At 43.1% G+C, this 26427-nt stretch overlaps 2 protein-coding genes across 3 annotated transcripts; one reads left to right on the top strand and one right to left on the bottom strand.

The window, feature by feature from the left end:
- The first annotated feature begins 14904 nt into the window (after positions 1-14904).
- Positions 14905-18248, top strand: LOC133895865 (uncharacterized). The gene is made up of 4 exons (XM_062336384.1): positions 14905-15583; positions 16658-17089; positions 17177-17489; positions 17688-18248. Exons 1-4 carry the CDS (start codon positions 15068-15070, stop codon positions 17858-17860), a joined length of 1434 nt encoding a protein of 477 aa, XP_062192368.1. The 5' UTR covers positions 14905-15067; the 3' UTR covers positions 17861-18248.
- A 199-nt stretch (positions 18249-18447) lies between these two features.
- LOC133895866 (actin-related protein 3-like) lies at positions 18448-26038 on the bottom strand. 2 transcript variants are annotated; one of them, XM_062336386.1, is made up of 11 exons: positions 25359-26038; positions 24210-24232; positions 23998-24059; positions 23652-23906; positions 22652-22798; positions 21457-21549; positions 20934-21053; positions 19578-19688; positions 19363-19488; positions 19121-19213; positions 18448-18876 (listed from the first exon to the last, which is right to left on the bottom strand). In XM_062336386.1, exons 1-11 carry the CDS (start codon positions 25403-25405, stop codon positions 18796-18798), a joined length of 1158 nt encoding a protein of 385 aa, XP_062192370.1. In that variant the 5' UTR covers positions 25406-26038; the 3' UTR covers positions 18448-18795. The 2 variants fall into 2 exon arrangements, with proteins under 2 accessions (XP_062192370.1, XP_062192369.1); XM_062336385.1 differs by having other exon boundaries at positions 23998-24232.
- Between the last annotated feature and the right edge of the window lie 389 nt (positions 26039-26427).

Below are 26427 nucleotides of genomic sequence, written 5' to 3' on the forward strand. Positions count from 1 at the left end.
TCCACCTTGGCTTGGGCGCCCTTGCTGGTCTTCTCCCGTGTTACTAAGTAACAATACATCACAATTATTCAATAGCATCCCATCCTTATCAAAATATAAAGGAACACTAAGGAACGAGCTCACCTCATGATTTAGTTGACGTGCACGAGCTCGTGTCAATGGACCTATTGTTGGAGGAATACTCAGTGTGTGTGTGTATCCGAAAGAGTGATGTCCTCATCACATCCTCCTTCGCCATCCAAACTTGGTGATACCCAGAGTATGCATCTAGGAAACTCAACATTTCACAACCAGCAGCAGAGTCCACCAGCTAATCAATTCTTGGTAGTGGGAAATCATCCTTCGGACAGGCCCTGTTTAGGCCTGTGAAATCTACGCACATTCTCCACTTGCCATTACTTTTCCTAACTAGCATCGGGTTTGCTAGCCACTCTGAGTGTAACACTTCACGTATCACACCAGCGTCGAGCAGCTTCTTTACTTCAGCCTTCGCCGCTTCTTCCCTCTCTTTTGAAGCTTTCCGCAACTTTTGCTTCTTTGGCTTCGCACTAGGGTCTACATTTAAAGTGTGCCGAATGATTTCCCTACTGACTCCTTGCAGATCCTTTGGAGACCAGGTGAAGACATCCTCGTTGCTGCGAAGGAACATTATCAATTCTCGCTGGTCTTCCTCTGGGACCTCCGCGCCGATGAAGATTTTTTTATCTGGCTTATCTGGACACAGCGGCACTATTTTGGTCTCCCCTTCCGGTACAGCCATCGCCACCTTCTTTACCTTCGGCTGGATCTCACATTCCCTGAGATCCATCGAAGGTCCCGTCACCACATGGACATTTCACCGACCTGGAGTGATTCCCACTTCGATCCTACGGGCCACTTGCTGATCTCCGAGCACTGTTATGACACCTCCGGGACCCGGCATTTTCATACACAAATATGCATGCTGCGGTATTGCTCCAAATGTGTTCAGGACTCCTCGCCCGAATATTGCATTATAGGGACAGTTGATATCGACCGCATCGAAGGTAATGTCCTCCGTCCAAAAATTTGACCCTTCGCCAAATGACACCGGGATTGTTATCTTTCCCAAAGCGTTGATTGCGTTTCTGCCGAAGCGTAGTAGTGGAGACCCAGCCTAGTCAAGGTCGCTTCACCGTAAACCCATTTTGTCAAAGGCATCCGCAAAGATGATATCTGCCGAGCTTCCGCCATCTATCAGGATTCTATGCACTTCATTTCCTGAAATGTTTGCTGTAACCACGAAGGTGTCCGTGTGGGTAATCTAGAACACTCATGTCATCCTGTGAGAATGTAATGGGCACATTGGACCACCTTGAGTGAACATAAGTTGGCCATACGCCAACGTGGTTAACCCTTCGCACATATTCTTTTCGCTGCCTCTTCGATTCTGTCTCCTGATTGGATCCTCCTAAGATTGCCAACACCACGTTGTATCCACGATTCACTATGTTTACCGACCTGCTGGTCTCCGGTGGTGCTTCGATCGCTGGTCTTGGTGGAGGCGGAGGTAGCTCCCCTTGGAAGGCCAATTGTCCAGTCATCTAATCCAGCTGGGTTGAGGCTATGGGAACATATTGTTGTGCCAGCACGAGCATTGGTCACCACTGGTTAGCGAACGTTATGCCTGGATTACGGTTCTGATTGTTTTCCCATGCTTCTTCGCACCTGAACTGTGTGGCGTGGTGCGCGGTTCTTGCTTGATCGAAGGATTTCTTCGCTAAGCTTTCTTTCATGGCCATGACCTGTGGGCACTGCTTGGTCCTATGACCGGCGCCTTCGCCATGTAACTCGCAGTAGAACGTGGCCGGATCCTGCGGAGCCCATCCACCTCGACCTCCTCGGCCTCAGCCTCTGCCACTTCGGCCTCCTCGAGTAGCCCCACTTTTCCCTTCGCTTATCACTTGAGCAACTTCGACTGGCCCGGAGTCTATCTGATTGACCTCTTTTTGCTTTGTTGTGTACTCGGATGCTTCGGCTTTTCTCACATGCCTCAATCCGTCTCTGGAGTGGCCAGTGCCTGCCTCCCTGGCCAATGTATTTGTTTTTAGTGCTTTTGAGGCTACCATTTCATTCTTCCTCCGAAGGTGATCGAGCTCGGACCTTGCGTATTCTTCCATCTTATTAAGCAGCTCTTGTACACTCCCTAGCCTCTTTCTTGTAAGCTTTCCTGCCAGAAGTCCCCCTCTGATGCCCTGTATGGCGGCATCGATGATTGTGTCTTCACTCAGCCCTTTCGCCTGACAGCGGATGTGTACGAAGCGACGCATATAGCTCTGTAAGGTCTCTATTGGCTGCTGCTTCAGTGCGAAGAGGTCGCTTGCGGTAATCTTGTCTACCCGATTTCCTTGGAAATTGCTGTATAGGGCGTTGCGCAGTTGCTCCCATGAATAAATGGATCCTGGAGGCAACACGGAGTACCACGACCTTGCTATCCCTTTTACAGCCAAAACAAAGGCCTTCACCAGTGTTGCGTCGTCTCCTCCAGCGAATTCGACTGCCGCCTCGAAACTCATTACAAATTCTCTTGGATCTGACTCTCCGTTGAACATTACTACTCTAGGCATCTTGAAGCCCGAAGGCCACGGCTGGTTCTGCAAGCCAATGTAGAGTGGAGACTCTGGATCGCCTGCGCATGACCGTCGCCGAAGGTCCTGCGCCGATCGTGCTGTGATTTTCGACGGCGTCACGTGGCGAGCTGTTTCCTCCGCGCGATGCAGCATATCGATCTCTTCTTGCATTTTCTCCAGTGTTTTCCTGGCTTCCTCTGCTCGCTTGCGATATTCCGTGCCTTTTCGACTTGCCGCCAGGCTATCCAACATGCGCTTTTTCTGCGCAATCTGCATCTCCAGTTCTTTGGCTTCCAGCCTGGCTGTTCTTTCCTCCTGTGTCTCATCTTCGTCTTCGTATTCTATGAAGTCATCCAGGTCTTCCCACTCTTCATCTTGCGCCTTGCCTCGCTCTTCTGCCGAAGCCTCCAAGCGGACGCGATCGCTAGTTTCTATGACCCACACTGCTGCTGCGTTTTCCTGGACGGCCGCTCCGTGCCTGTCTCTGTTGTCTCCTGGGGGCGCGGCATCAACACCGTAGTGTTGTTCGTGCTCACCGGAAGCTCCTCCGGCCGAAGCGTTGCTTGAGCCTGGTACCGCCGAAGGGGGCCTTTCGGCCGAAGCTCCAGCTGCAGCCGAAGGCTCCGGCAATGTCTACGATGTACCAAGTTGCTTCGTCTTCTTTTTGGGTGGCATAGCTTGGGTCCGTTCGATCGCCACGGACGGCGCCAACTGTTCGAACCGCTAACCCCAACCAAAGAAGGCCTTCGTTCTAGGGGAAAACCGAAGGCTCCAGGGTGTGACACGTGTTATGAGTAAATAATCTTGATTTCTCCCGTCACTTCAGGTACAGTATAGTCCTATTTATAGCCCGTACCTAACTACCTAATGCTAGGATTTACAGTTTAGCCCTCTCAACTGCCGCATTCCCGGCATATTCGAGGGCATTATGGTACAATCAAGTACATTTGCATAATTACAACTATGCCCTGGGCGGTTAAGTGGGCCTCGACGTCCATTTGTGGTCTTCGGCCAGTCTCATGGCTGCGCTGAGGGCCCCTCTCTAGCTTCCAACCGAAGGTTCGCCACGACCTTCACTCCTGCCCTCCGGCACCGTGGGTCGACCTTCGGCCTCCGGCCGAAGACACGCCAGTACCTTCACCCGCTCCGATGAGCTGAATCGCCGGTCAACCTTCAGCTTCCGACCGAAGGCCTGCCGCAGCCTTCACTTACGCGGGCGGCAGGGGTCGCAGACATACTTTCGGGCTTCAACCGAAGGTCCACCGTGGCCTTCGCCTGCACGGATGGGGGAGGTTGTAGGCCAACCTTCGGGCTCCGATCGAAGGTCCGCCATGGCCTTCGTTCTGCATTTCCTGAAACACCACTGCAACACCCATCAGTGTTTAGCCACCGGTAGACTTTGACTTGCCATACGAAAGGGGGCAAGAGATCATCCCCAACACTTACATAAATAGACCCCGTCGCTCAACCAATGGGCGACAAGGGCTAATCACCTGACCACTAGGTATTTTTTGCAAAAATCAGGTAAATACTGTGTTTCTTTGCTCTCAACCTTCAAAATGCCATCGACATAGTAAAAAAATTCTAAAAATTTGGTAGTACAGAGTATGGTATCTTCAAGTTTTCCACAAAAATGCAGCCCAAATGACTTGTAACATGAGAAACAAGAAAAAGACAAATTTCAGGGAAACATAAACTTATCTTTTTTTTCTTCTCGTTGTACAATCCATTATTTAAGCTGAAAATTTGTAGAGCACTTGAATATAGCATCCTATACGCCACCAATGTTTTTTTAGAATTTTTAGTAACTATTTGAACGGTGTTTTAAAGGTTGAGAGCAAAAGAACATAGCATTTTCCTGATTTATTCAAATATCGCCCAACAAATTTGCGAATCGAGGTTTTGTCGCCGGTTGGTCATGCGACAAGATCTAATTTTGTAAATTTTGAAAATAAGCGGTCTAATTTTATAATAATAAATAAATAAATATACTACTCCCTTCAGTCATAAATAGTTATCACTTTGACTAAGATTCAGTCAAATTTTTAAAACTTTGACCGTCAATAGCTTCCAAAATATTTAGTTAGAAAACATAAAAATAACACGTGTAGATTTATCTTGAAAAACACTACTACAAAAACTATTTTTAGAGGCAAAATCTGTTTTTACAGGCGTTTATCGAATCCGCCTGTGATCAAAGGCCTGTGAAAATCGACGATTTTCACAGGCGCAAAAGAGACCGTCTGTGAAAACCTTTTATCACAGACGGTTCTCTTAAGGAACTGCCTGTGAAAATCGTTTTCCACAGGCAGTTCCTTAAGAGAACCGCCTGTGGAAATGATTTTCACATGCGGTTCCTTAAGTGAACCGCCTGTGAAAATCGGTCCCCAAATCGACTTTTTTTTCTAAAAAAACGATTTTTTTCCAAAAAATGATTTTTTTTTTTAACCTGAGGAACCCTCGCTGCCACGCCATCGGAACTCACCCATCTCTCTATTTTTTCACACTGTTTTTAGCGTTTGCGTTCGGTAAGAATCGAACCCGGGAATCTCCCCTCGCACGCGACCTTCCTTACCGCCTCACCTATCAAGTACTTGCGATTGAAACGGGATATTTTATCATTTTGACCTTTTCTGCCGAGGATTTCCACAGGCGGTTCACTTAAGGAACCGCCTGTAAAAATATATTATCACAGGCAGTTTCTTAAGTGAACCGTCTGTGGAAATCTTCGGTTTAAAATTATAAATTATCCCGTCTTTGGTAAAACAGGTATAACTTTTGCATACGGACTCCGAATTTAACATTTTTTGACTCTACGGATATTTACAGAAAAAGTTACATCCGTTTCTCCCCGACTCTGTCGGGTTTGACCAACTTTTTGAGGCCAAAAACGGCTTGGAAGATTGAGTTCTCGTCCCCGGAAGTCTCTGCACCGTTTTTGGAGCGTACGTTCGTGTCGATAGCCATCACCTCTTACATCAAACTTGAGCAGAAATATACAATAGTTCCTATTCTAGTCTTACTGAGGTGAGAAAAAATAAGAGAAAAATAAAATAAAAATAAAAAATATTTGTGATTGTGCTAACGCTTGATGACACTTGATGCTATTGTTATTATCACTACTAATTCTGTAAGCCAAGTCTTGTTGTTGATAGTGAGCTCTTTGCTATTCTTCTTGTTGATCTTGTTGGAGATGTTGAAGTTGGTAGTATTATTTTTCTTCTCTGAGTTTACTTATATTAATAGGACTTGGGATAACAATAGTATATGTGTAATCGAAACTTATGTGTGAAACTTTAACTGATTATTTGGATATTTAAATGAATTTAAATCAAAAAAAATTCAACTACAAAGTTGTAGATCTGGTCGAGAACTACAATTTTCATATAAATTTTGTCTTCATCCGAGTTCATATGAAAAAGTTATGAATTTTTTAAGATAAGCTGTCCTTTATTTTCACAGGCGGTTCCTTAAGTGAACCACCTGTGAAAATGAATGGCTATTTTCATAGGCGGTTCACTTAAGGAACCGCTTGTGAAAATCAACCCATTTCCACAAGCGGTTCACGTAAGCAACCGCCTGTGAAAATGGCTATTTTCACAGGCGGTTCCTTATGTGAACCACTTGTGAAAATCAACCCATTTTCACAGGCGGTTCACGTAAGCAACCGCCTGTGAAAATAGCTATTTCCACAAGCGGTTCCTTATGTGAACCGCCTGTGAAAATCAACCCATTTCCACAGGCGGTTCACGTAAGCAACCGCCTATGAAAATTTATTTCTACAGGCGGTCCAAAACCACAGTAGTCCGCCGCAGACTGCTCAGGCGGATTTTCATATGAACCGCCTGTAAAAAGACCACTTATGTGTCTTGAAAAATAGTTTTTTTAGTAGTGAAATACTTTCGTAATATTATATTTTTTTAGATATTATAATTATATTTTAATAAAATATAATAATCAAAGTTACACATTGAAGATCGTGAAAAATCAAAAGCGACGAGTAAGGGAGCAATTACAGTCAGGTTCAAACCAGCCAGCGATTAAACATTTCCATGGGTAGACACGTGGGTCGGGGCCCACGCCGCCCACCATCCGTGCCTCCTCCCAGGCTCCCACAAAAGCTTCGCCCATGCCGCCACCGCCACATCATCCTCCCTTCCTCCTCTCGGACCTCTCCCCCACGCCTCCAAACCCCTGCCGCCCCGCCTCGCCGTGCCGCTCGCCCTCGCTCGCCGCATCTCCGTCCCCTCCTCTTCCGAAACGGTAACCTCCGACCCCTCCACTCCTCCGCCCAATGCCGCACCGCATCTGCATCGCCTTAGCACGGAAGCCAGTTCCTTACCAAATTTCTCTTCTCTAGAGAGCGCAAGTGAAGGGGAGCAACAGGGCGCGCGCTAAGGCGGTGGCGCAGATGGGAAACCTGAATGCGACGTATGCCGACCTGTCGGCGCCACTCTGGGCGTGGGAGGAGATGCCCGCGGCACCCGTGCCCCGCCTCGACGGGGCATCCATGCAGATTGGGGATCTCCTCAACGTCTTCGCCGGGTAGGAGAGCCTCGATCATGTGAGGAACTCACCCTTGCTTAGTTAACCGCGTTGTTCCTATGAATCCTTTCCTTTTTGCAATGTTTTCATCAACTCTTTCAGCGATTCAGTCTTGATAGGGTTGAATTGTTAGTGTTAGTTAGCTTATGCTGGTAAATGCTCAGAATTGAAGTATGCTCAGAATTGAATTACATTATATAGCCAAACAAACTTGTCTAATCTTAATTTCATTTATTTAGCTGTTAGGTTTGAATTGTTCGTGTGCAGCATAGAATTGGAGCATAGATTATTGCAAGATGAATCCTGCGCATCCATCACTGATAATGTCTAGCTGTTAGGTTTCAACTTTTCTGGAAACTGCCCATAGTGTTCAGGACTTCAAATAGTAGGATCCATACTTTAGATGTGTTGATGCGAGCAAGAGGAAACATTTCTTATTCGACAAATGTTACTATGGTGACAGCTCGACAATATCCTCCCTTACTGAGATATTGCTTTTGCTCCTCATCTTTTCAGGTCCATTCTCATGTGGGTGTGTACAACTTCACTTCTAACACATTTAGGAATGGCGTCAGATGTACATTCATTTATGCAGTTTCCGGTCAATATGACTGCAGTGCCGTGCCTCTATAAATCGCAACTTCGTGTTAGACACAAAGACAAAAGAGTAGCGTGAATTGCCCCCTTTACCACTTCCTAGGTACATATGGTTCAGCTTACTAACCATAACCTGTTTGTAGATATAGCATTGATACTTACGTGTTTTCTATGTTATTCTTTTGGCTTTTATCAGTAGATAATCATGGACATATTCGTTCAGAGTATGGTTCTACTCCATACGCATTGCCCATTCATGTTACTATCTATAAGAAAATGCTAACAAAGAAATACATAGGCTCTGTTTGGCAAGGCTCCACCTCAGCTCCATCTCAGATCTGGAGTTTGTAGACTCAAATAAAATATTATGAGTCTCTATTTTTATTCTAAAATAGAAACAAGATGGCTCAGCCAAACATCCCTACTGTAGCTCTAGCTCCAGCTCCACGAATTCTTAGAGCTAGGGATACCTAGCTTCAAGAATTCTTAGAGTTGGAGTTCTACCAAACATACCTATAATGTCAAACGTCTGCTTGTTTTAATTTTCGTTTCTAATTTTACATTGTGCTAATGTTTGAGCAGTTTAGATGCCTAAGAATCAAATTGTAGTATTATGTCGGGAAATTAATTGTTTAGTATGTCATGTGAAAGGCCTAAACCTACGAAATGAGCGATATCGGCCTGCATGGAATTCATGTATTTGTAAAGGCCCTCTATTTATCGTCAAAGGGTAGTTTTAAAATCTGCCGAGATGCTTCATTGCTTTCATTCTGTATTGCTCTAGCTGTTGCTGGCACATAGGACTAAGTAAATGCAATCTTAATTTATAAAATCTTTCAGGTATGCACCAGCTACTCAGCTTTGGCGTGGCCGGCTCTATGTGATGGGTGGAGGCAAAGAAGATCATTGCGTTTGTACCGTGGTGCATTGCAAACGCGATACACTTGTAAGTCTACATTCTCGCCACGAAACAACATGTAGTCGTTTCCACATGTATGTATTTTCTCTACTTCCAATCTCAACAGGCAAACAATCTGTTTGGCATGGTACTTGTTTTCGAGCAACACGTTCACTTTTAGAAGCAATTCCTCAAGAATTCTAACAATTCATTGAAGCCCTTATTGGCCCAACCATTACTAGCCTTCATTTGCATCAGTGTCTGCACAGTATGCAACTTGTTGTGCTCATCGTTACAGTTCGGGTAAACTGGTGTTTTAGAGTCCTCTACCATGCGCTGGAACTTTTGATGTTATCTTTCACTGGTGAAGTCCCCCTCCCCATCGCGCAACATTTGTTCTATGTCGTCTTCATTGTTGCCAACAAAAGTATCGTATCCATCGTTCTCGACAAAAGTATCTTCGAATGTCAACATATCGAAGTCTTCGTTAGCCGTCATATCGTTGCCTTTGTCTTCTTTGACCGTTCGTTGCCCTTCATGCACAACTTCTTCAAGTTCACCGTGCTCAATCCAATGGGTATAGCCAGCCTTGAAACCCATGCGAATCAAGTGTGCATAAATCTGTTTTATGTTTGAAAACTGTTTCTCGTTCTTGCAATAAACACACGGACAGCATATATAGTGATCGGCACACTTCCTTTTTAGCTTCTTGTACGCCGCGACAGCTCTCAAAAAAGCCTCAACGCCATTAAAGAACTCTAGCCCGCAATCATTGTACATCCATGACCGGTCCATCTGCAAATCATTATAATTAAACTCATATAACTTATAATCATTAAACATTTCAAAATCTAGAACAAATTCATTGAATTATCTTGCATCTTGATTGGTCCCTATTTGAGGGTCTATCTCCTTCCGACACTTGGGCCAGGTTGGGGGACCCGCCTTCCAAAGGCTGTCGTGTCCGATTACGACCCGTGGGTAGACATGTCATCCCTACAATACAGTATTTTATCAATTGTATTAAATTCACTACATTGATTAATGAATAGAGGAAATCCATTAGATTAATATTCAATTCAAGACTTTAAAATATATATTCAATCCACATACTAAAAAATTGGAGCTAGATTTTAATGTATGAACCCATATCAATTTACATGTGATTTTAATCTACTCTTTAAATCATCTCTATACATCTACAATGACAAAATTGCTACTTTTTCTAAATTAGATCTCAATTGGAGCTCTTGCTCCTTCCAAAATTTATTACCAGAGAACAACCACCTACATTCAAACTTAGAGCAATCTAGCAAGTAAATTCAACTGCAAATGAAATGTAGATCATCCTTATACATCTAAAAATGATAAAATTGCAAACTTTTCCTTAATTAGATCTTAATTAGATCTCTACCTCTCTCCAAAATTCATCATCATAGAACAACCACCTACATTCCAACCTAGAGCAATCTAGCAAGTAAATCTAACTACAAATAAAATATAGATTATCTCTATACATCTCACATGACAAAATTGTAATCTTTTTCTAAATTAGAGCTCAATTGGAATTCCACCTCCTTCCAAAATACATCACCATGGAACAAGCACCAACCATCAAATATAGGGCAATCTGGCAAGTAAATCTAACTAAATATGAAATATAGATCATCTTACTAATCTTGGAACACCTTGATTCCTCCAAGTTTTGAATGCTCCAAACGCAAGGATGGCAAAAATAGCAGACAGGTCGGTCGGCTCTGTTCTGGACGGCCTTGGGGAAGAAGGGATCGACCTTTATACCGTAGCAATCATCAGTGATACATTTATACCGACTATTAGTGCCGGTTCTTAGCTGCTCCATCATGGTTCAGACGCGGGAGGTTAAGAACCGGCAGTGATACATTTTCACTGCTAGAGTCTTGCACAACCGTGATGAGCCACCATCTATGGCAGGTTCTATAGTAATGAAAGATTATTCTTATTGGAAATATTCAATCAAAAGCAATGGAATAAGGGATAAATACTATATGCTGATCTATTCTTTTCCTAGCTGTTGCAAACAAGATGGAAATGGAATTTATTTGAGGCTTTGTTTTTTTCCTTTGCCTTTTATATTAAGCTTTGAATGTGTTCTCATAGATTGATCTAAACATGCCTCTGGCCAAGTTCGTTAATGTCTTGTTGTATACCGGTTGTAGTTGATTTAGCAAACACTAGCTGTTCTTTTTTAGTTTTGTTGCCTGCTGCAAACAAGATTCAATATCAGACAATTATCTGTTACAGCTGGGTTCTCTATCTGCTTGTATAGTCTTGTTCTGTAACCATGGCAATATTTGTCATTATGAATAGAAATGTTCTTCAATAATATAATTCCAATATTCCATCCCAGTACTAGAAAGAATTATTGCATTTTTTTTTCTTCTGATATGCCTTGCACGCCAAAAGAAAGAATTAGTTTTCCTGCTAGAATAATTATTGGATCCGATAATGGTGATAATTCTTCTTACATTTTCTCTTCATTATTCAGATCCAGCCCAGCTTGATGTTGGGTGATGACACGCCGGATGATGGTGACTCAAGCAATATTTCTCTTCTTGCTTTAGCATATAACCTTACCTGCGTTTGCAGGGCGCTGTCACGCTTAACAATGACTATATGATCACGTGAGGCTAGCTTTATCACCTTCTTTGGTAAAAAATTTAAGCTTTCCGCACCCTAAACTGTCGATCAGGCGGTTGCGGATGGACGGCCGGCGATGTGCCGTCGCTGTCGCGGCTAGGCAAGCTGCACGGTCACCAACTCCGGCCGCAAATGCACCTTTTTTTAAAAAAAAGTTTTCATGAACACTCCTAGGCCGACGAAAAGTTTTGTGTATGGATTGTCTATGACAGATGAGCCCCACAACATGTTTCTTTTTTTTAGAATTGTGTGTTTTTATAGTACAAGGAGAACTAGAGAGAGAAATTTTTCTTCTTTGACAAATGGATTAGACAGACTATGACTGGACAATGATCTTCTCATGTAGGAGCCCCCCTAACAAAACTAAGCAACATCGTAATCATGGTATCATGCACCAGCCTGGGTAATGAATGTTTCCCTGAACTGTAGGCTACACTTTTGGTCGTCGCCGTCGAGCCACACCGGCGGCGGTGTGTGGTGAGCCGTTTGTGTACATGGCTCTGGGTGGGTGATGCTGCTCCGTTTTTGTACTGACATTTTTTTGAGGCCGAGCGTCCCATCTTGACGTGACCAATCAAACGTGTCGGATGGCGACGTGCTAATTCGCTACCGTTTCTGTATATGATCACCTTTGACACCAGACTCTACACGCAAGAAATACATGACGACATGGATCAGGGCAAAAACTAGTTTGTGAAATAGCCATACTTTCCAGACTTGCAGCAGTCTGGATGCCAGCTAAACAGAGATTTGGTGCTCTGACTTTGTTTTATCATCTAGAGGTTACTTGTGTCCTCATAAGCTGGCATAGATGTTGCAATTGTTTTAATTAGCTCTGGGAGGCCGATACTATACTGGGGCTGCATCTGCAGACAAAAGACAAACAGTACATGCTGCTTATTTCCAGTAAATGAGGTGAGTGTATGTTGAACGTGCGGGTGTCTTTCATGTAATCGAAAAAGAAGTGTACTGGTTGTTCGCTAGCTAGCGTAAGTAACCGAAATTGGTTGTAATTACGCATCTCATCATTCAGTATAATTCTCCATAGCAAAAACTAAAACCTTCCATATGTTTCTTCAAGGATGTCCCCTAACTAAGGGGCTCACGCTTAAGGACCCGAGATGTCTTAGGAGGAGTGGTGAATTAAGAATTTTAAAATTATTTAATTTAATTCAACAAGATAAATCTAAATTAATTTCAATCTAAATGTGTTATATGATTATTTAGCGTGGCTACCCTATCGTAACAAAATTTTGCACCCTAGGTTTCAATCCTACCAACTACACATACAATTCTAGGAAAGATAAATACGGAAGATAAAACAGTGCAACAAAAAAGTGAGGAATGTAAATGAGTTAGAGAATACAAACTCGGCATGATGATTTTTTTTCTGGGTATCAGTGAGTTTCTTCTCACCACTAGTCCACATTGGAGCCTCTCGCAAGGGTCAAGCTCCTCGGTCGGATAATTTCACAATTCTAGCCATTAGAGCTCCCCACCCTTCGGTGGGCCTCTTACTAGGAGCAGCTGGATGCTCACTGCCGTCAAACCGTCTAGGTGGAGGCAAACACTGAGAGTAACAAGTGTGAATCACTCACTTGATTCAACTCTAGGCTAATCACCTAGCTAGATGCACAATATGCATAAGCTAGCATTAATCAAGATCTTCATCTTATGCTAATTATTTTTATCTTCAACTTCAACTCAAAAGTAGCAATGAAACTCTTCAAGATGAGTGTGTCTTCCCTAGAGTTTCAGCAACCTCAAATGGCCAAGGGTGGAATATTTATTGTCCCAAGTCCAAAAATTAGTTGTTGGAGCTCGAGCTGTAAAAACTCTTGTCATCTATGGTATGGTAGCCCCTACCGTATGATACAGTGACTATCATCATATGATACGATGGCCTCCTTCCAACGCTTAGAAATTTAACTATTGTGGCATGTCAATACCTCACTGTATGGTACGATGACCTTGAAAAACTTATGACGCCTTATGTCTTGACTCATCGTGTGTTACGGTAACCTCAACATATGATACGATGACCTATTTTTTAGAGGAGACTTTATCCAATTCAATCCAACTCAAGTTATGATCTTTCTGGCTTCACTTCTTGATGTTTTGGGTCTTCCTATAGTCTATTAGAGCTAGTTAAATCTAGTGTGTATCATCTACTTAGGTAACTAATGTAAAGATATTAGATCAAGATACTAAATTCAAACCCCTATTTATAGTACAACCAAAGAAAATAAATCTATCTACACAAGTGATGCTCTCAATACTATAATCACATGTTTAAACAATAGAACCTTATATTTTTATGAGTTTTTTTTATCTTGATATTGATCCATTTGAGATATTTGGAACATCATGTTCATCATATAGCATCCATGAGACTAAACATTATATACTAACAAACCATGTTAGTCCTATTGACTCTGTTGATATTAATCATCAAAATTATATTGATCCAATGCTAGGGTTATTAATCTTTCACATGCAACTGACCTCGCGCGAAAGCTCCACTGTTGTCATGCCCTTTGGTCCTCCTCCTCTTCCACCTCCTGCATCCTCGCCAACGGCGAGAGGGAAGGGGACCCATTTTCTTTCCTGGTCCAGTAGTGTTAGGATAGTTTAATACTTAAATAACACGTTCGAATAGTTTAGATCTACTAAGGTTAGGGTTTGGTTTTCCTATGGTGACAGGTGTGCTTGAGTACCTTTGCTTCTTCTATCTCTTCATCCATAGTAGCAACAACTTAAGGGAGTTTTTAAGGGAAGATCTAGCAAGATATATTTTACTTGACCTAATTGCAAACATGTTCGATGGAGTTTATTCTCTTGGTTTGAGTGCTTCTTTTTCTAAGTGGTTAATGGTTCAATTGGTGGCCTCGGCTCCGATCTCGGCTTGCTAATCTGCCAGATAAACGAAGAGGGTGGCCGATGCTCGCTCCTAGACTCTTGCGCGTGCCGGAGTTGGTCGCGTGAGGCCGCGCTCATGCCACATCCCTTGCAACGTTCCAAGATGTGGAGTCCTTTTGTTTTGTTTTGGTAGATTTTCTATGTTTCTTCCTCGGTGTTCTTCGTCTCCACATGCTTTCACGGTTGTTCAATGAGACCGTGGGGCGGTGGAGATACATATTAGACTTGAAGATGAGAATTGTCGCATATGTTTATGTAATTTAGTACATCTCCAACATCTTTTTCAATAGCAATTCATATCCTTTTCATTTCCTGTTATTACTTTAATATAATCCATATCCTTTTCGGAAACAATATGTTCCGTGACTTTCAAGTAGATTTTGCTTTCACTTTGCACCTGCCCCCGGGGTTCCACACCTCAGCAAACCATGTGGATTCTTCTGCCAGCCGTCACACGCATGCTCTCCAGTCTCCTCCCTTCCTTTTTATTATTTTTTTTGCACAAAAGCTTCCACCGAAATCGACGCAGGTACCAGCCGCCACGTCGCCGACACCAACCTGCGATCGTGCCACGTGTCGTTACCTTCCTCTCCGTCGCACGCATCACGAGACAAATCTCGCGCGCTCAAGGCCTAAGCAAGCACAAATCCCTCGACGCCTTGACCACTCTACCACCAGAGTCACTGACACGTGGGACCCACATAAAGGTGGTTTTGGTGGGCCCTGCAAGATCGCGAGTCTTAAAAGGCCCACCTCCTTGTCCCGACCAGTCGACCCTCCCAACCGCCGCTATTTACGCTTTTGCCCCTCCGGCGAGCCTGACCGATTCCCGCCCGCCCGCATGGCCTCCGGCGACCGCCTCGCCGGAGCGCCGCCGCCGATGCCTGCTCCTCCTCCTCCCCCTCCACCTCGTCCTCCTCCGCCTTCTCCGGCTCCGGCGGAGAATCAGAACCACACGGCGATCTCGTCGCCGCTGCTGCAGTCCTCCGCCAACGCGGACGCGCCGCTGGCGCGGTGGCTCCGGAGGCTGGAGGCGTTCCTCTCCGCGGCGGGTCTGGCTGCGTCCACGACGCTCGGGGTTGCCACCGCGGCGTCCGCGCTTGCCGTGGTGGGCCTTGCGCTGCCGGCCGCGGCCGTGACGCTCTCCCCGTGCCGCGGCCTCGGGAGGCGGTGCGACGACTTCGAGGTGGAGGTGTTCGAGATGTGCGTGCTGCTGTCGCAGGCGGCCGCGGCCGCCGTCGCGCTCGCCTGCGTGTCGAGGAAGATGGCCATGTACGGCATCCGCAAGTTCCTCTTCGTCGACCCGGAGCTCGGCATGCGGATCCGATTCCAGAAGGAGTACGTCGCCAAGATCCAGGTGATGTCTCGCTGGCCTCCTATCCACGTAATCTTGTGTTGATCCCTCGCAACTCTGCTTCGAATTTGTAAATTGAATGGTTTCATAAAAAACAAAATTGTAAATTGAGAAGGAGGCATTTAATTCGAATAGGTAGCGAGCAGTTGCTAAAAAATGGTTGCTTTTTCCAGCACAGCTTCTCGGCTAGTTTGATACTGCTCTGCTAGTAGACGAGTAGATGCGACTGTGCTATTTGGTCCAAATTTAGCGCGAATGGTGCAACTGAAAGAGGATGTAGTGAATTCACATGCATTTGATTGATTTGCATTGTGCAAGTTTGATGGAGACTGGTAGAATTTTTAGGCTATTGTTGTCAGTTTGTCTAGGAAGTTTGCATGTTGCAGTCTCTAGCATATTCTACTGGAACCTCATGTCTGGATCCTTGCCTGTGGCGCCTTGGATTATTGGCTTTGTCCTTACTGAAGGACGAATCGAAGTTGACTTATTCTTTCAGTTATCTATGTGTTTGCATGTGACTCCTTATGTCACCATGTGAGTGGAGCTCATATGCGTGTGATACTCAAGGTTGTGTTTGTGCCGACATGTCTATTTGTCTTTGTTTACTGTTTACACGTAAATGCCGATTAGGGGCTGATCAAAGATTTGTGCTCTGGTGAACTCACTTGCATTTTTTGTTGGATTTCTGTCATGTCTTTTTGGAGGGAATCGACCGAAGCATATAGACATATTTCATTTAGTTATTGATGATACCTCTAAGTTCTTGCTAGTCTACAGGAATATTTGGTTAAAAATGGTGTTCATGCCGAAGTATGTTCCTTTTTTGTACATTCGGAGGAGTTGTTCTTGGCAGTTGAAGGGTAAAAAAGCATGTCCATATCCTACCCATATCTATGGTCTGTGTGAATTGTTCTTGCCCTTCCTGAGTTGCCTCGTGCTTTATTTCTAGTGGTAATTTAAATTAAAATATGTCATGTTTAGGATGACAACCATCGTATCATACGTTCATTACTCATCATGCTAAGAGTTTTGGTATGCCAATCTTCTGTTGATAAGTGTCGCAACCCCCTATCACAGGATTTCTTCCGCACGCTTATGTGGTGGATATCGCCGTGCTTTGTTGTGAAGGTCACCCGAGAATTCTGCCGTTTTTCCCACATCTTCCAGGAGTCAATTTGGAGATCATGTCTTGTGTTATTTGCGTCCATCATGTCATGGATGTATTTGACAACAATCATATTGTCCTCCTGCATGCTTTTCAACTTGGTGTGCAATCTGCAAGTAATCCACTTTGATGACTACGGCAAACTTCTAGAGCAAGATGCGGATCCTCTAGTCTACTTGAAAGAGCACCTGCAGCTCCGGCATAATCTCTCCAAAATCAGTCACCGGTTCCGCATGTTCCTCTTGCTCCTCTTCCTTTCTGTTACAGCAAGCCAGTTCGCCATTCTTTTCAAGACAACAACCTATAACGGGCCGATCAATTTCACCAATGGCGGTGACATAGCTGTGAGTATCTCATGCATTTGCATTGACTTGCCCTTTTTGTCATTCGTTGGAAAATCAGATCATGGACATATTTCTTCTATACTGCAGGTGTCTTCAGTTGTTCAAGTTGTTGGTCTCGTCCTTTGTTTACATGCTGCTGCTAAAATTTCTCACAGAGCTCAAAACATTGCTTCATTAGCTAGTCGATGGCATGCATTGGCAACATGCTCTACTGACTCTACGTATGCCGCCACCCCAAACAGCTCTGGGAACCTTGTGCCCTTCCCAGCACATCTTTTTTTGAGAGATTATTCCGAGAGTGATCTGGAGTCTCTGGATACTGCCTCGCTACATGGCAATTCTCATGGCGCAGCTCAATTGGTTTCGTACATATCGTCATACCACAAGAGAGAATCACTTGGTAAGTAATCCAAAGCTTCCTTTTGAGTCTGCATCGCTTAATCTTTCTTCAGTTGTTCGATGTAACAGTTTGAAGAGCAGCACTCTATATGGCTTTGTTTACATATTGCCTGTGTTAGCAGTACGCACACCAGATGTAACCATCTTTTCTCCCCAACCATGCCCATGCTTAATTTGTTTCTTCTCTGCTCCATTTCAGTGCTGTACCTGCTTGCGAATCCAGGAGGCATCACGATATTTGGCTGGATCGTCGACCGAACATTCCTAAACACCATTCTGATGCTCGAGTTAACTCTTGTGCTCTTCGTGCTTAGCAAGACCGTTGTGATACCGGCCAAGACACTTGTACACAGTTACATCGGGTTCCCATGATGGAGATGCACCAATTCAGACAGTCAGGCTCAATTAGGAGAGGATGATGTTCCAGGCTGATAAATTTGGTTTTTATCAGCCTACCATTCTGTGAGGGTTTCCATGCCAGTGGCAGAAACTGGTAGCAATGGCGTCAAAATTGGTTTTTCCGAGGCTCAAATCATACGCGCATCAGCATCATGCAACTCCAGACACTTGATCGGTGTGCTCTAGGCTGCAGGCTAGGTTGTGTCGTGTACAGTTTTTGGCGGGAAAAGCCAGCATCCTCCATGTAAAGTGGTATGGGCTTCTATTCTTTTCTTTTCTTTTGTGTACATACGCAATGTATGTACTATACTAAAACTAATATGATATACCTCAATGAATTTTAAACCTTTTTTGCCAATAACCGAGTGGATTATGAAATGCTAATACACAGATCTAACAGGATGTGCCATTCGATCAATTGGCCCTCTTTACAATATACCTTTTCATTGCATTCATCAAAATTCCCCTGGGGTACCATTCATCAGGGTCCTGGATTTTTTTTCTTCTTAGCTGTCTCACCATACTTTTTCATTGAAAATAAGATGCTTTGCCACAGTTCAAGATCATCAACGAACAATTTGTATATAGTGTCCTGGACACAGTCCTAAATTTAGCCTGACTCCTTATTAACAAGAGTTTCATAATCTGTCTGGACAAACTAATGAAAAGAAAGGCAAATATTTCTTCCCAACTGTCCAAGGTTTTGGCTACAATCATGCACCTCGAACAGGAACCAAATTGTTGGCTATACACAAGCGATACAGAACAGACAACTACAAACAGCGCTACCAATCTAGTCAGGATGGCCCGATAATGGTTGCCATGGGCCACAAAGAATCAAAATTGACTATATTCTATTTGGAGAAACCTAAATGACCTCCTACTAGAAGATTGGATGTGTAGAAAATTCAGTACATGCCTTTGAAAACTGGGCTTGTTCTGCAGATGCTTGCTCCATGTTCCTCGTATTCTTCCTTTGTGTGGCAATACTGAATAAGAAAAGGGAAACACTTAAGGTTCCATTCGTATCTAGAATTCATGTTGAACGGAAATATGGTTGAATTCAGAACCCAGTAATAACACTGCTTATAGTGATATGAACTCATGACGTGCAATTATATTGTCACATTTCATCGGCAAATAATAGTGCACATAGCAGAAATATGTGCACAGTTTTTGATTCATTCATGTTTGCTGAGACCTCAAGAGTCAAGAATGTCAAGTGGCAGTTACCTCATAAAATTCAGGGTTAGATGCAGCTATTGAACCCCCAAACCAAACTGCGTAACTCTGTATAGGATGGGCGACCACGTTGACTTCAACAGGCTGACAAAAGAAAATATAAAAAGGTCAAATGAAAGTATGAAACACTTAAAATTATTCACATGCAGACTATCGAGTACAACAGTTTGACATTAAAATGGAACGGTTCAATTATTCACATGTGAACTTGAGAATCAAGCATCTCTACTTACTCTTACTTCCACACGATGACGGGCGCTAGTTGTAGCAACACGATCATCTACTATCTTCTTTATATCATTTTGGAGTCTCTTGTGGAAGTCTTTAAACATGGTAGATCCACCAGATAATACTATATTCTGCAAAAAGTAAAAAATTCATAAAATATCACAACATTTACATATATCATCTTATTCTTAGATGTCTCTGCAGAGTTCAAAGAAAGCACCTTATACAAAGCTCTCCTTGTGTCAATTGGTGCAGATTGAACACAGTTATCAATCAGTTCAGGTAAAGGAGTGGAGAAGTCGGCAGAGTAAATTTCAGGATTGAAGAAGATCTGCATTTAATGGTAGATGATTAAAGAATCACACTTGATTCCGATTTCTCTTCTTTTTGTGTCAATTGTAAATTGTTAAAAGTTTACTCTAACGGGAAAAAATTAAATACCAACACAAATAAGCTTACTGGAAAATAAACTTAAACTTAATAGCACCTACCAAACTTTTAGAGATATATTTCATAAATCATAATGTCCATTTTTTAATGCAAATTTCGTAACCCATCACGGCAAATGATAAACCATGTCATGGATTAATTCTGAACTACTTCAAAAGCTTATACAATGGATATCACTTGACAGCGTAAAAAATGATTCATACAGTTTTTATTGGAGGTACAGACCAAGATTCATACAAGAGGTAACAAAGCAAGATATTGCCGAAGGGTAAAGGCAGTTCCGGAGAATAATGGCAAGTCTTTCAATTTTGTTGATGAGCCAAGGAAATCGTGATCTAACTTCCCAAATTGTGGCAAATATGTATGCCAGTCAGAAGATGCTTCTATAAGTACTTAAGACTTTGTTATATTCAATTCTAAACGTACAAGGTCACTCATTGGTTTCACCCCTGGTGATAACAATTTAGCAATTCAACATAATTTCATAAATGTGAACCATCAAACTCACTAATTCTTCTGTTGGAACCCCACGTTTCCTTTCAATTGGCCATACATGTTCCATTCTAATATGTAGCTTTAGTTCATTATGATAATGTAAATGACTACAATTCATAGAACCAACATATTTCACTAACAAATAGTACTTCAATCATATGAATGGCAGTCCTTGACACGTGTTCCCATGAACTCCATTGATATGGCCGCAGCGCAAGAGTCGGTACAGCACGAAATGGCCATTCAGTGAAGTTTGTATATTTTCTTGAATCTAGGCTTTTGTGGCCATTCACATTGTCAATCATCTCCTTTAATACATAATTAACAGAAAGGAGGCTCACAAGAAACCGGTATGATGTCTTCACAAAGCTTATCTTCTCGTTCTTATTCTACAGCAACCATAAGTCAACACAAATGTTCTGTCTGAACTCTCAATGCACTGACAATACATGCAATATCTTTAAGAGTAAAGTAAAGATCAAAAGCTATGAGAAATTCATCATGTGCTTAGCACACAGCGTACTTGTAACTAAAAGGATGATTGTTGACCATAATATCATATCAGTTCGGAGGAGTTTTCTGGGGGGGAAAAGAACTCCACGAAAATTTGATGGCAGGAATACGAACAAACCTCTGGTCCAAGAAAGCGCTCATATCCAATGTCAATTGTATACGGGACCCCAGTCTTTGGTTTAATAGCGGACCACTGTTTGATGTACTTATCAGGCTTCTTGTCATGCTTCTTGAACTCCTGAAATTGTAATGGACATGCATATGAGTCTAAAATATTTCTCTTTGTTTAACATAGATTCTTGGCATGGCCTCTTGCTGGCAGAATTTAAAGAATAACATCATATCATACTTGTCAACAGATATAAAGGAAAAAAGACATAAATTAGTTCACATAGTGAGAAGCTGAAGACCAAAAGGTATTTGCACAGTCATTGTTAAGCAACCAAACAAACATAAAATAGTATTTAAACTTAATCCTCCAAAAGGTCAAGAGTAGTTCTTGCACAGGGAACAGGTTTTACATATAAATTTGACTTCATTAGGGAGACTTCAACATTCATTGAATGATTTAGTTGTGAAAATCACTGGACAATACAATGACAAAAACATTTTTCATCCATTAACTCCAACCAACGCAATACCTTGACAATGTCTGAAGAAGTATAGCAATACATTTCTTTCACCCTACGAGCTATATCTAAAGAATCCTCAGGTGGCAGAAGCTCACCTCTTTCCTGCAAAACCGCCAGATGACACTAATCATTAACAGCATTTCTAATATAATATACTTACAACAGCAGAACAGCATCCATGCACCTGAGAAATCCATCAAGCTTCACAAACTTTTACAGAATGGACCACAAGTAATTATTGAGAGCATAAAGGACTAATCTCAGATAACCCAAAGTAACAGTACAACACTAACTGCAAATATGACTTGTGTTCACAGTGATTCAGCAGTCAAATGTAGTTTCTCACCAGATGACTAGCTATGGCAACAAGCGAATTTCCATTATGTATAGTTTTTTCTTTCAATCATACAATAACAATCAAGGATAGGATGCCATTCAAATACTAGGTACGCATTCATGAATAGCATACCATACAATTTATTCTAGAAGAATAATCCAAATAACAAGTAGCCCGATTTCATCAGACCACATGTTCACTCAATGAGTTTCTAGTGATAATGTATGATCTGCGAGCAAAAACACTGAGGAGGGTCGAAACCTCAGATTTCCTGACATAAGGAATGCTAACATTTTCAAGTTATTCTCATCAACTATGTTAATGGATTAATGTAACATAACCAACAACATAACTTAGCATGAGCTATGTTGATTCGCTAACGCGTCTCTGTACGGAAAACAAAAAATTAGCATTAAGAATTAAGCAATTCAGCAAAACATATCTAGGGTCCATGCATTAACATCAATAATTTGGAGGCTTCCAAAAGCTATCCAATATATCATTTCACTTGATATGCATCATTCCCACCGATGTTCACCAACCTGCAGTCTTATCTAATAATCAATGTTACCGAACAATCCAGGTCAATATTCTCACATGACAATACTTGCTGTTGGCATACCTAAAACTCAATGGTTACATTTGGTTTGAGCAAAGCAACCATAGAAACATTATTATCCACTAATATCTCCTTGGCAAAAAATTTACCTCAACACAACAGAAAGAGCTGCAATTTAGAATAATGCTAAAATACACCTTTTGATTTAATAGCATGATACCGGCGATAGATACAGCCCTATTGACAGACAATATGAGAACTTCCAAACCTTAACGTAACCGCAAGAAAATGTGGAGAAGATGAAATACCTGTAAAAGCTGCAAAACAAACTGAGTTACGTCACTTCCGGAAAAAGGAAAAGATTTTATGCTACTCCCAATTACATAGCCATTTACAACTGGCACAATGTGTGGAGCTCCATCCCCAATATCAACTACGACACCTGTCATATCGGACTGACAAAACATATTGGTCAAAGTTAACAAGAAGTAATGTGCTCTACCAGAGAATATAAGGGTATCAAATGAAGAGGGACAAGAAGATTGAATACCAAACAGTGATTGCTAGTAACTACAAATGTCTACTTCAATCAGATTGCTCAGTCAACAATGGCATTTAAATAATTCTATCCTATCAATGCTGATCTATCCTAGAGAAACACTTAAATAGTCATAAAGTATGTGGTTTCATGGATACATACATTTCGCATGTTCCTTGGTATACTTTTGTCAAAAGAACATAAAAACAAAATTATATCCACCAAGCATCACAATCAGAAGCCCCAGCTACTGATGAGATACAAACTAATGTGTACTCATAGTGAAATTTGCCTGTGAGATATGAGCAGCAATGTCTTAGACAAATAATCAATACTGCTAAATATTTACATAACTCATTCTTCAGGTGGCCCCCAAAATAATTTCGGATATTATGACTATGCTTGTCTTCGCTCTTGAAACCCTTTGTAATCTGTGCTCATTTCTCTACCTGTATGCATCAGGAATAACAAAACAAAGTTCCAAATGGAAATCGAAGTTCTAGGTTTGACAAACAACAAATATATATGGAAGCTATGACACAAAAATGAACCTTTAAGACACACAATGATTCAAAAGAACAAATCTAATGTAAAAGGGGAGCCTATCTTAATGGGGGCAAGTGATCCTTACAGCAAGTTTACATTTGCCATCTTCAACAATTTTCAACAAAGGTAATGCTTGTCAATCAACAGGATGCAGTCCATGAGGTAATAAGCAACATCATACTTGATCAAACAAAAGCACAGAATGAGGTATTTTCAAAACCTACCGTAGAATCCGAATTCTCATCAGAAAGACTTTTCAGGTAGGCGTATCCAGCAGAAAGACTGAGGATAGATTGAACAGAAATATATAGACCAGGGACATTGAAGGTCTCAAACATTATTTCTCCTGTACATTCACGACTTTCAGGTGTACTGACAGGACTATCTGTAAGAAGGAAATAGTGTTCTTCGGGATTACACCGTAGATAATTGAACATGCATTGCTGCCAAAATCTCTCCATTGTATCCCAGTCATCAACCTGCAATAAATAAATAAACTTAAATGATAAGGCATAGGTCCTAACACACAAATAAAGGACAATATTACTAGACGGAAATGTATATACATACCTGACCATGATGAATTGGACTTTTTAAACTGTACAGCCCACTAGACCTAAAACGCGATAGAGCTTCATCTCCAATAAAAAAATCAAGATCAGCCATGACACCTGCATTATACTGTGCTATCCAGTTCGCACTATGCAACAGCTCTGACTGGTCTAGAAAAGATTCATTCACAGCTACTACAGTAGGGATGGTGAAAGACGGTTCAGAGTTACCAGAAAATCCAAGTTTGCTATACCTAAACATAAGAACATACGAATCTTGTAAGAAAAAAATGGTGAGAATCGTAGTAAAAAAATGTGGACCTGGTAATCTCAGAAAAAAAAAAAGTGGAAGCAGTACAGAGTCAAGCAATTGTAGAGAAATCAAAGCAATCCAGATTTAATGAAAAATTGTTTACATCCTAGGAAGATTCATTTTCTGTCTGTTATTATTTTAGGAATTGTTCCTGTGACTTACATTCTTAGTTTTCATGATCTGTTTAGATGTGGAATCAGGTAAGACATACCATATTACTTTTTGACAGTTGACAGTGTAATAGTGGTGATAAATCTATAGCGGTTCTGCAACATAATAGATATAAAGTAGAAAGAAGTAGGTGCTGTTTTGTTTGCAGAAGCAAAGAAATCATATAGCCAAATGTGCCAATTTCAAACTTTTAAGCCAGTAGTTTCAACAATGAACCAGACAAATCATAGTATAAAAGGCCTGAATACTGTTTGGATTTAAAAACTTGCAAATTAGGAAATATGAGTAACAGCACATCTCTTTCAAATAAAACAGATTGAACAACGATGCCCATGGGAAGCTCATAAACCCAGCATTCAAGATATATTAGTCACAACTTAACTTTCTGGAAGCTAGTAACTGATGTCCCCTCTCTACATACCATAAGAGGAAAAGCCACTGTAGAATCCACGGTACAAGCACAATACCTACCATACAACTCGATCAGACTAGGCATGCTTTAACAATTTTGAATGGGAAAAACAGAAGCCATCCCTATTCAAGCCTATAACTCTGAGATGTTCCCTCCCAATCAAGAAGCCAACCTCAGCTGTTTCCCTTATCATATACCAGTGTCATGCAGTTCGTGTTCCTCGTTTTTGTGATGTTGTTGTGCAGTGTAACCAATGGAACAGGACCATCACTATTAAGGAAGTGCCACTAACCTAATCAATGCCTCCAGTCTTACCATATACCCAGCCACGCCCACCCATTTCAACAATCAATCGCGTGCGCACACCAGCTAGAATCCTAACTAGAGCATAAGCGGGGATCGCGCACCAATAGAGCAGTACTAGCACCAGCGACTACCAGGTCAGAGAAGGCGAGCGAGAGAGGGAGGAAAGGATCGGGGTTACCCTGTGCCGTTGTCGATGACGATGGCCGGTCGCGCGGCGGCGTCCATGGCGGGCGGCTCCGGCGAGTCCCCGTCGGCTCATGCCTCCTCCGCCGCCGGAGGGGCCCCGAGGATCATCGGGGACCGCCGCGATCGGTGCCTCACTTATCTAATCGAGCCGGGGATGCGGCGGCCGGTGGGGCTAGGGTTCCGGGGGCGACTGATTCGGGATCGGCAGCGCGCGCGCGCGAGAGAGAGAGTGAGAGAGAGCTGGAGAGATTTGGGGAGGCGGGCGGTGCGCGTGCGTGAAGTGGCGGTGGGGAAGAGGAGGAGGAGGAGGAGGCGAGTCGATTTGGTTGAAGGATCCCCGTGCCCAAAGGGGGGGTTGCCTGGGTGGACGTGCGCGCCGCGTGGGTGGGTGGGGTGGGGGCGCACTACTGCTGTGACCAACGGCCGAGTCGGCACGCTTCCGACCGACCGCGTGTCGCCGTGCCGGGCTCCCCTCACCGGCGAGCAAGGCCGCCATGGCCGCCCCTGCGGTTCCCCTGCTTTAAGCCTCGGCCGCCAGCCTCACTGCTTCTCTCTCCATTCCCTCGCCTCCCACTTCTTCACTCGACCGCCAGCCACTTCTTCTCTCTCCATTTTTAACACCGGATCCCTTCTCCGAGACCTTCATTAAAGGCTACGAGACCGAGGGTTCAAACCCCGATCGACTCCCTCCACCTTTGAAGTTCGCCACCGGGCTACAAGTTACAACCCCGTTCGCTTCACTCGCCATTTCACCCCGGCGACCGCACCAACTCCGGCTCCGTGTCCCACCACAGTGAAGACCGGCGCCGCCAGCAGGCTGCACCTCATGGGGCTGAGAATTACCACAATCATCACCGGCCGCTGCTGTCCCCGTCGACCCATCGCCGTCGAGCCATGGCTACCGCCGTCGGTAGCCTTCGTCTGAGCATCTCCGGCCACACCGCTACCACCACCGGGACCGCCTGGTCGCCATGATGCCACCACCGGGAGCACCTGGTCGCCGTGACGCTCAATCGACCGGCATTTAGCCCAGCGCGCCCCACCCCCTTCCACCGGCCTCG

Source organism: Phragmites australis, chromosome 16 (assembly GCF_958298935.1).
Source record: "Phragmites australis chromosome 16, lpPhrAust1.1, whole genome shotgun sequence".
Taxonomy (NCBI): Eukaryota; Viridiplantae; Streptophyta; class Magnoliopsida; order Poales; family Poaceae; genus Phragmites; species Phragmites australis.

Coding starts and splice junctions, on each gene's coding strand:
- LOC133895865 (XM_062336384.1), top strand. CDS start 15,068: ATGGCCTCCGGCGACCGCCTCGCCGGAGCGCCGCCGCCGATGCCTGCT. Junction 15,584..16,657: donor AGTACGTCGCCAAGATCCAG/GTGATGTCTCGC, acceptor CCCCTATCACAG/GATTTCTTCCGCACGCTTAT. Junction 17,090..17,176: donor CCAATGGCGGTGACATAGCT/GTGAGTATCTCA, acceptor TCTATACTGCAG/GTGTCTTCAGTTGTTCAAGT.
- LOC133895866 (XM_062336385.1), bottom strand. CDS start 25,405: ATGGACGCCGCCGCGCGACCGGCCATCGTCATCGACAACGGCACAGG. Junction 23,907..23,997: donor GTCCAATTCATCATGGTCAG/GTATGTATATAC, acceptor TATTTATTGCAG/GTTGATGACTGGGATACAAT. Junction 18,877..19,120: donor CTAACCCTGAATTTTATGAG/GTAACTGCCACT, acceptor TTTCTTATTCAG/TATTGCCACACAAAGGAAGA.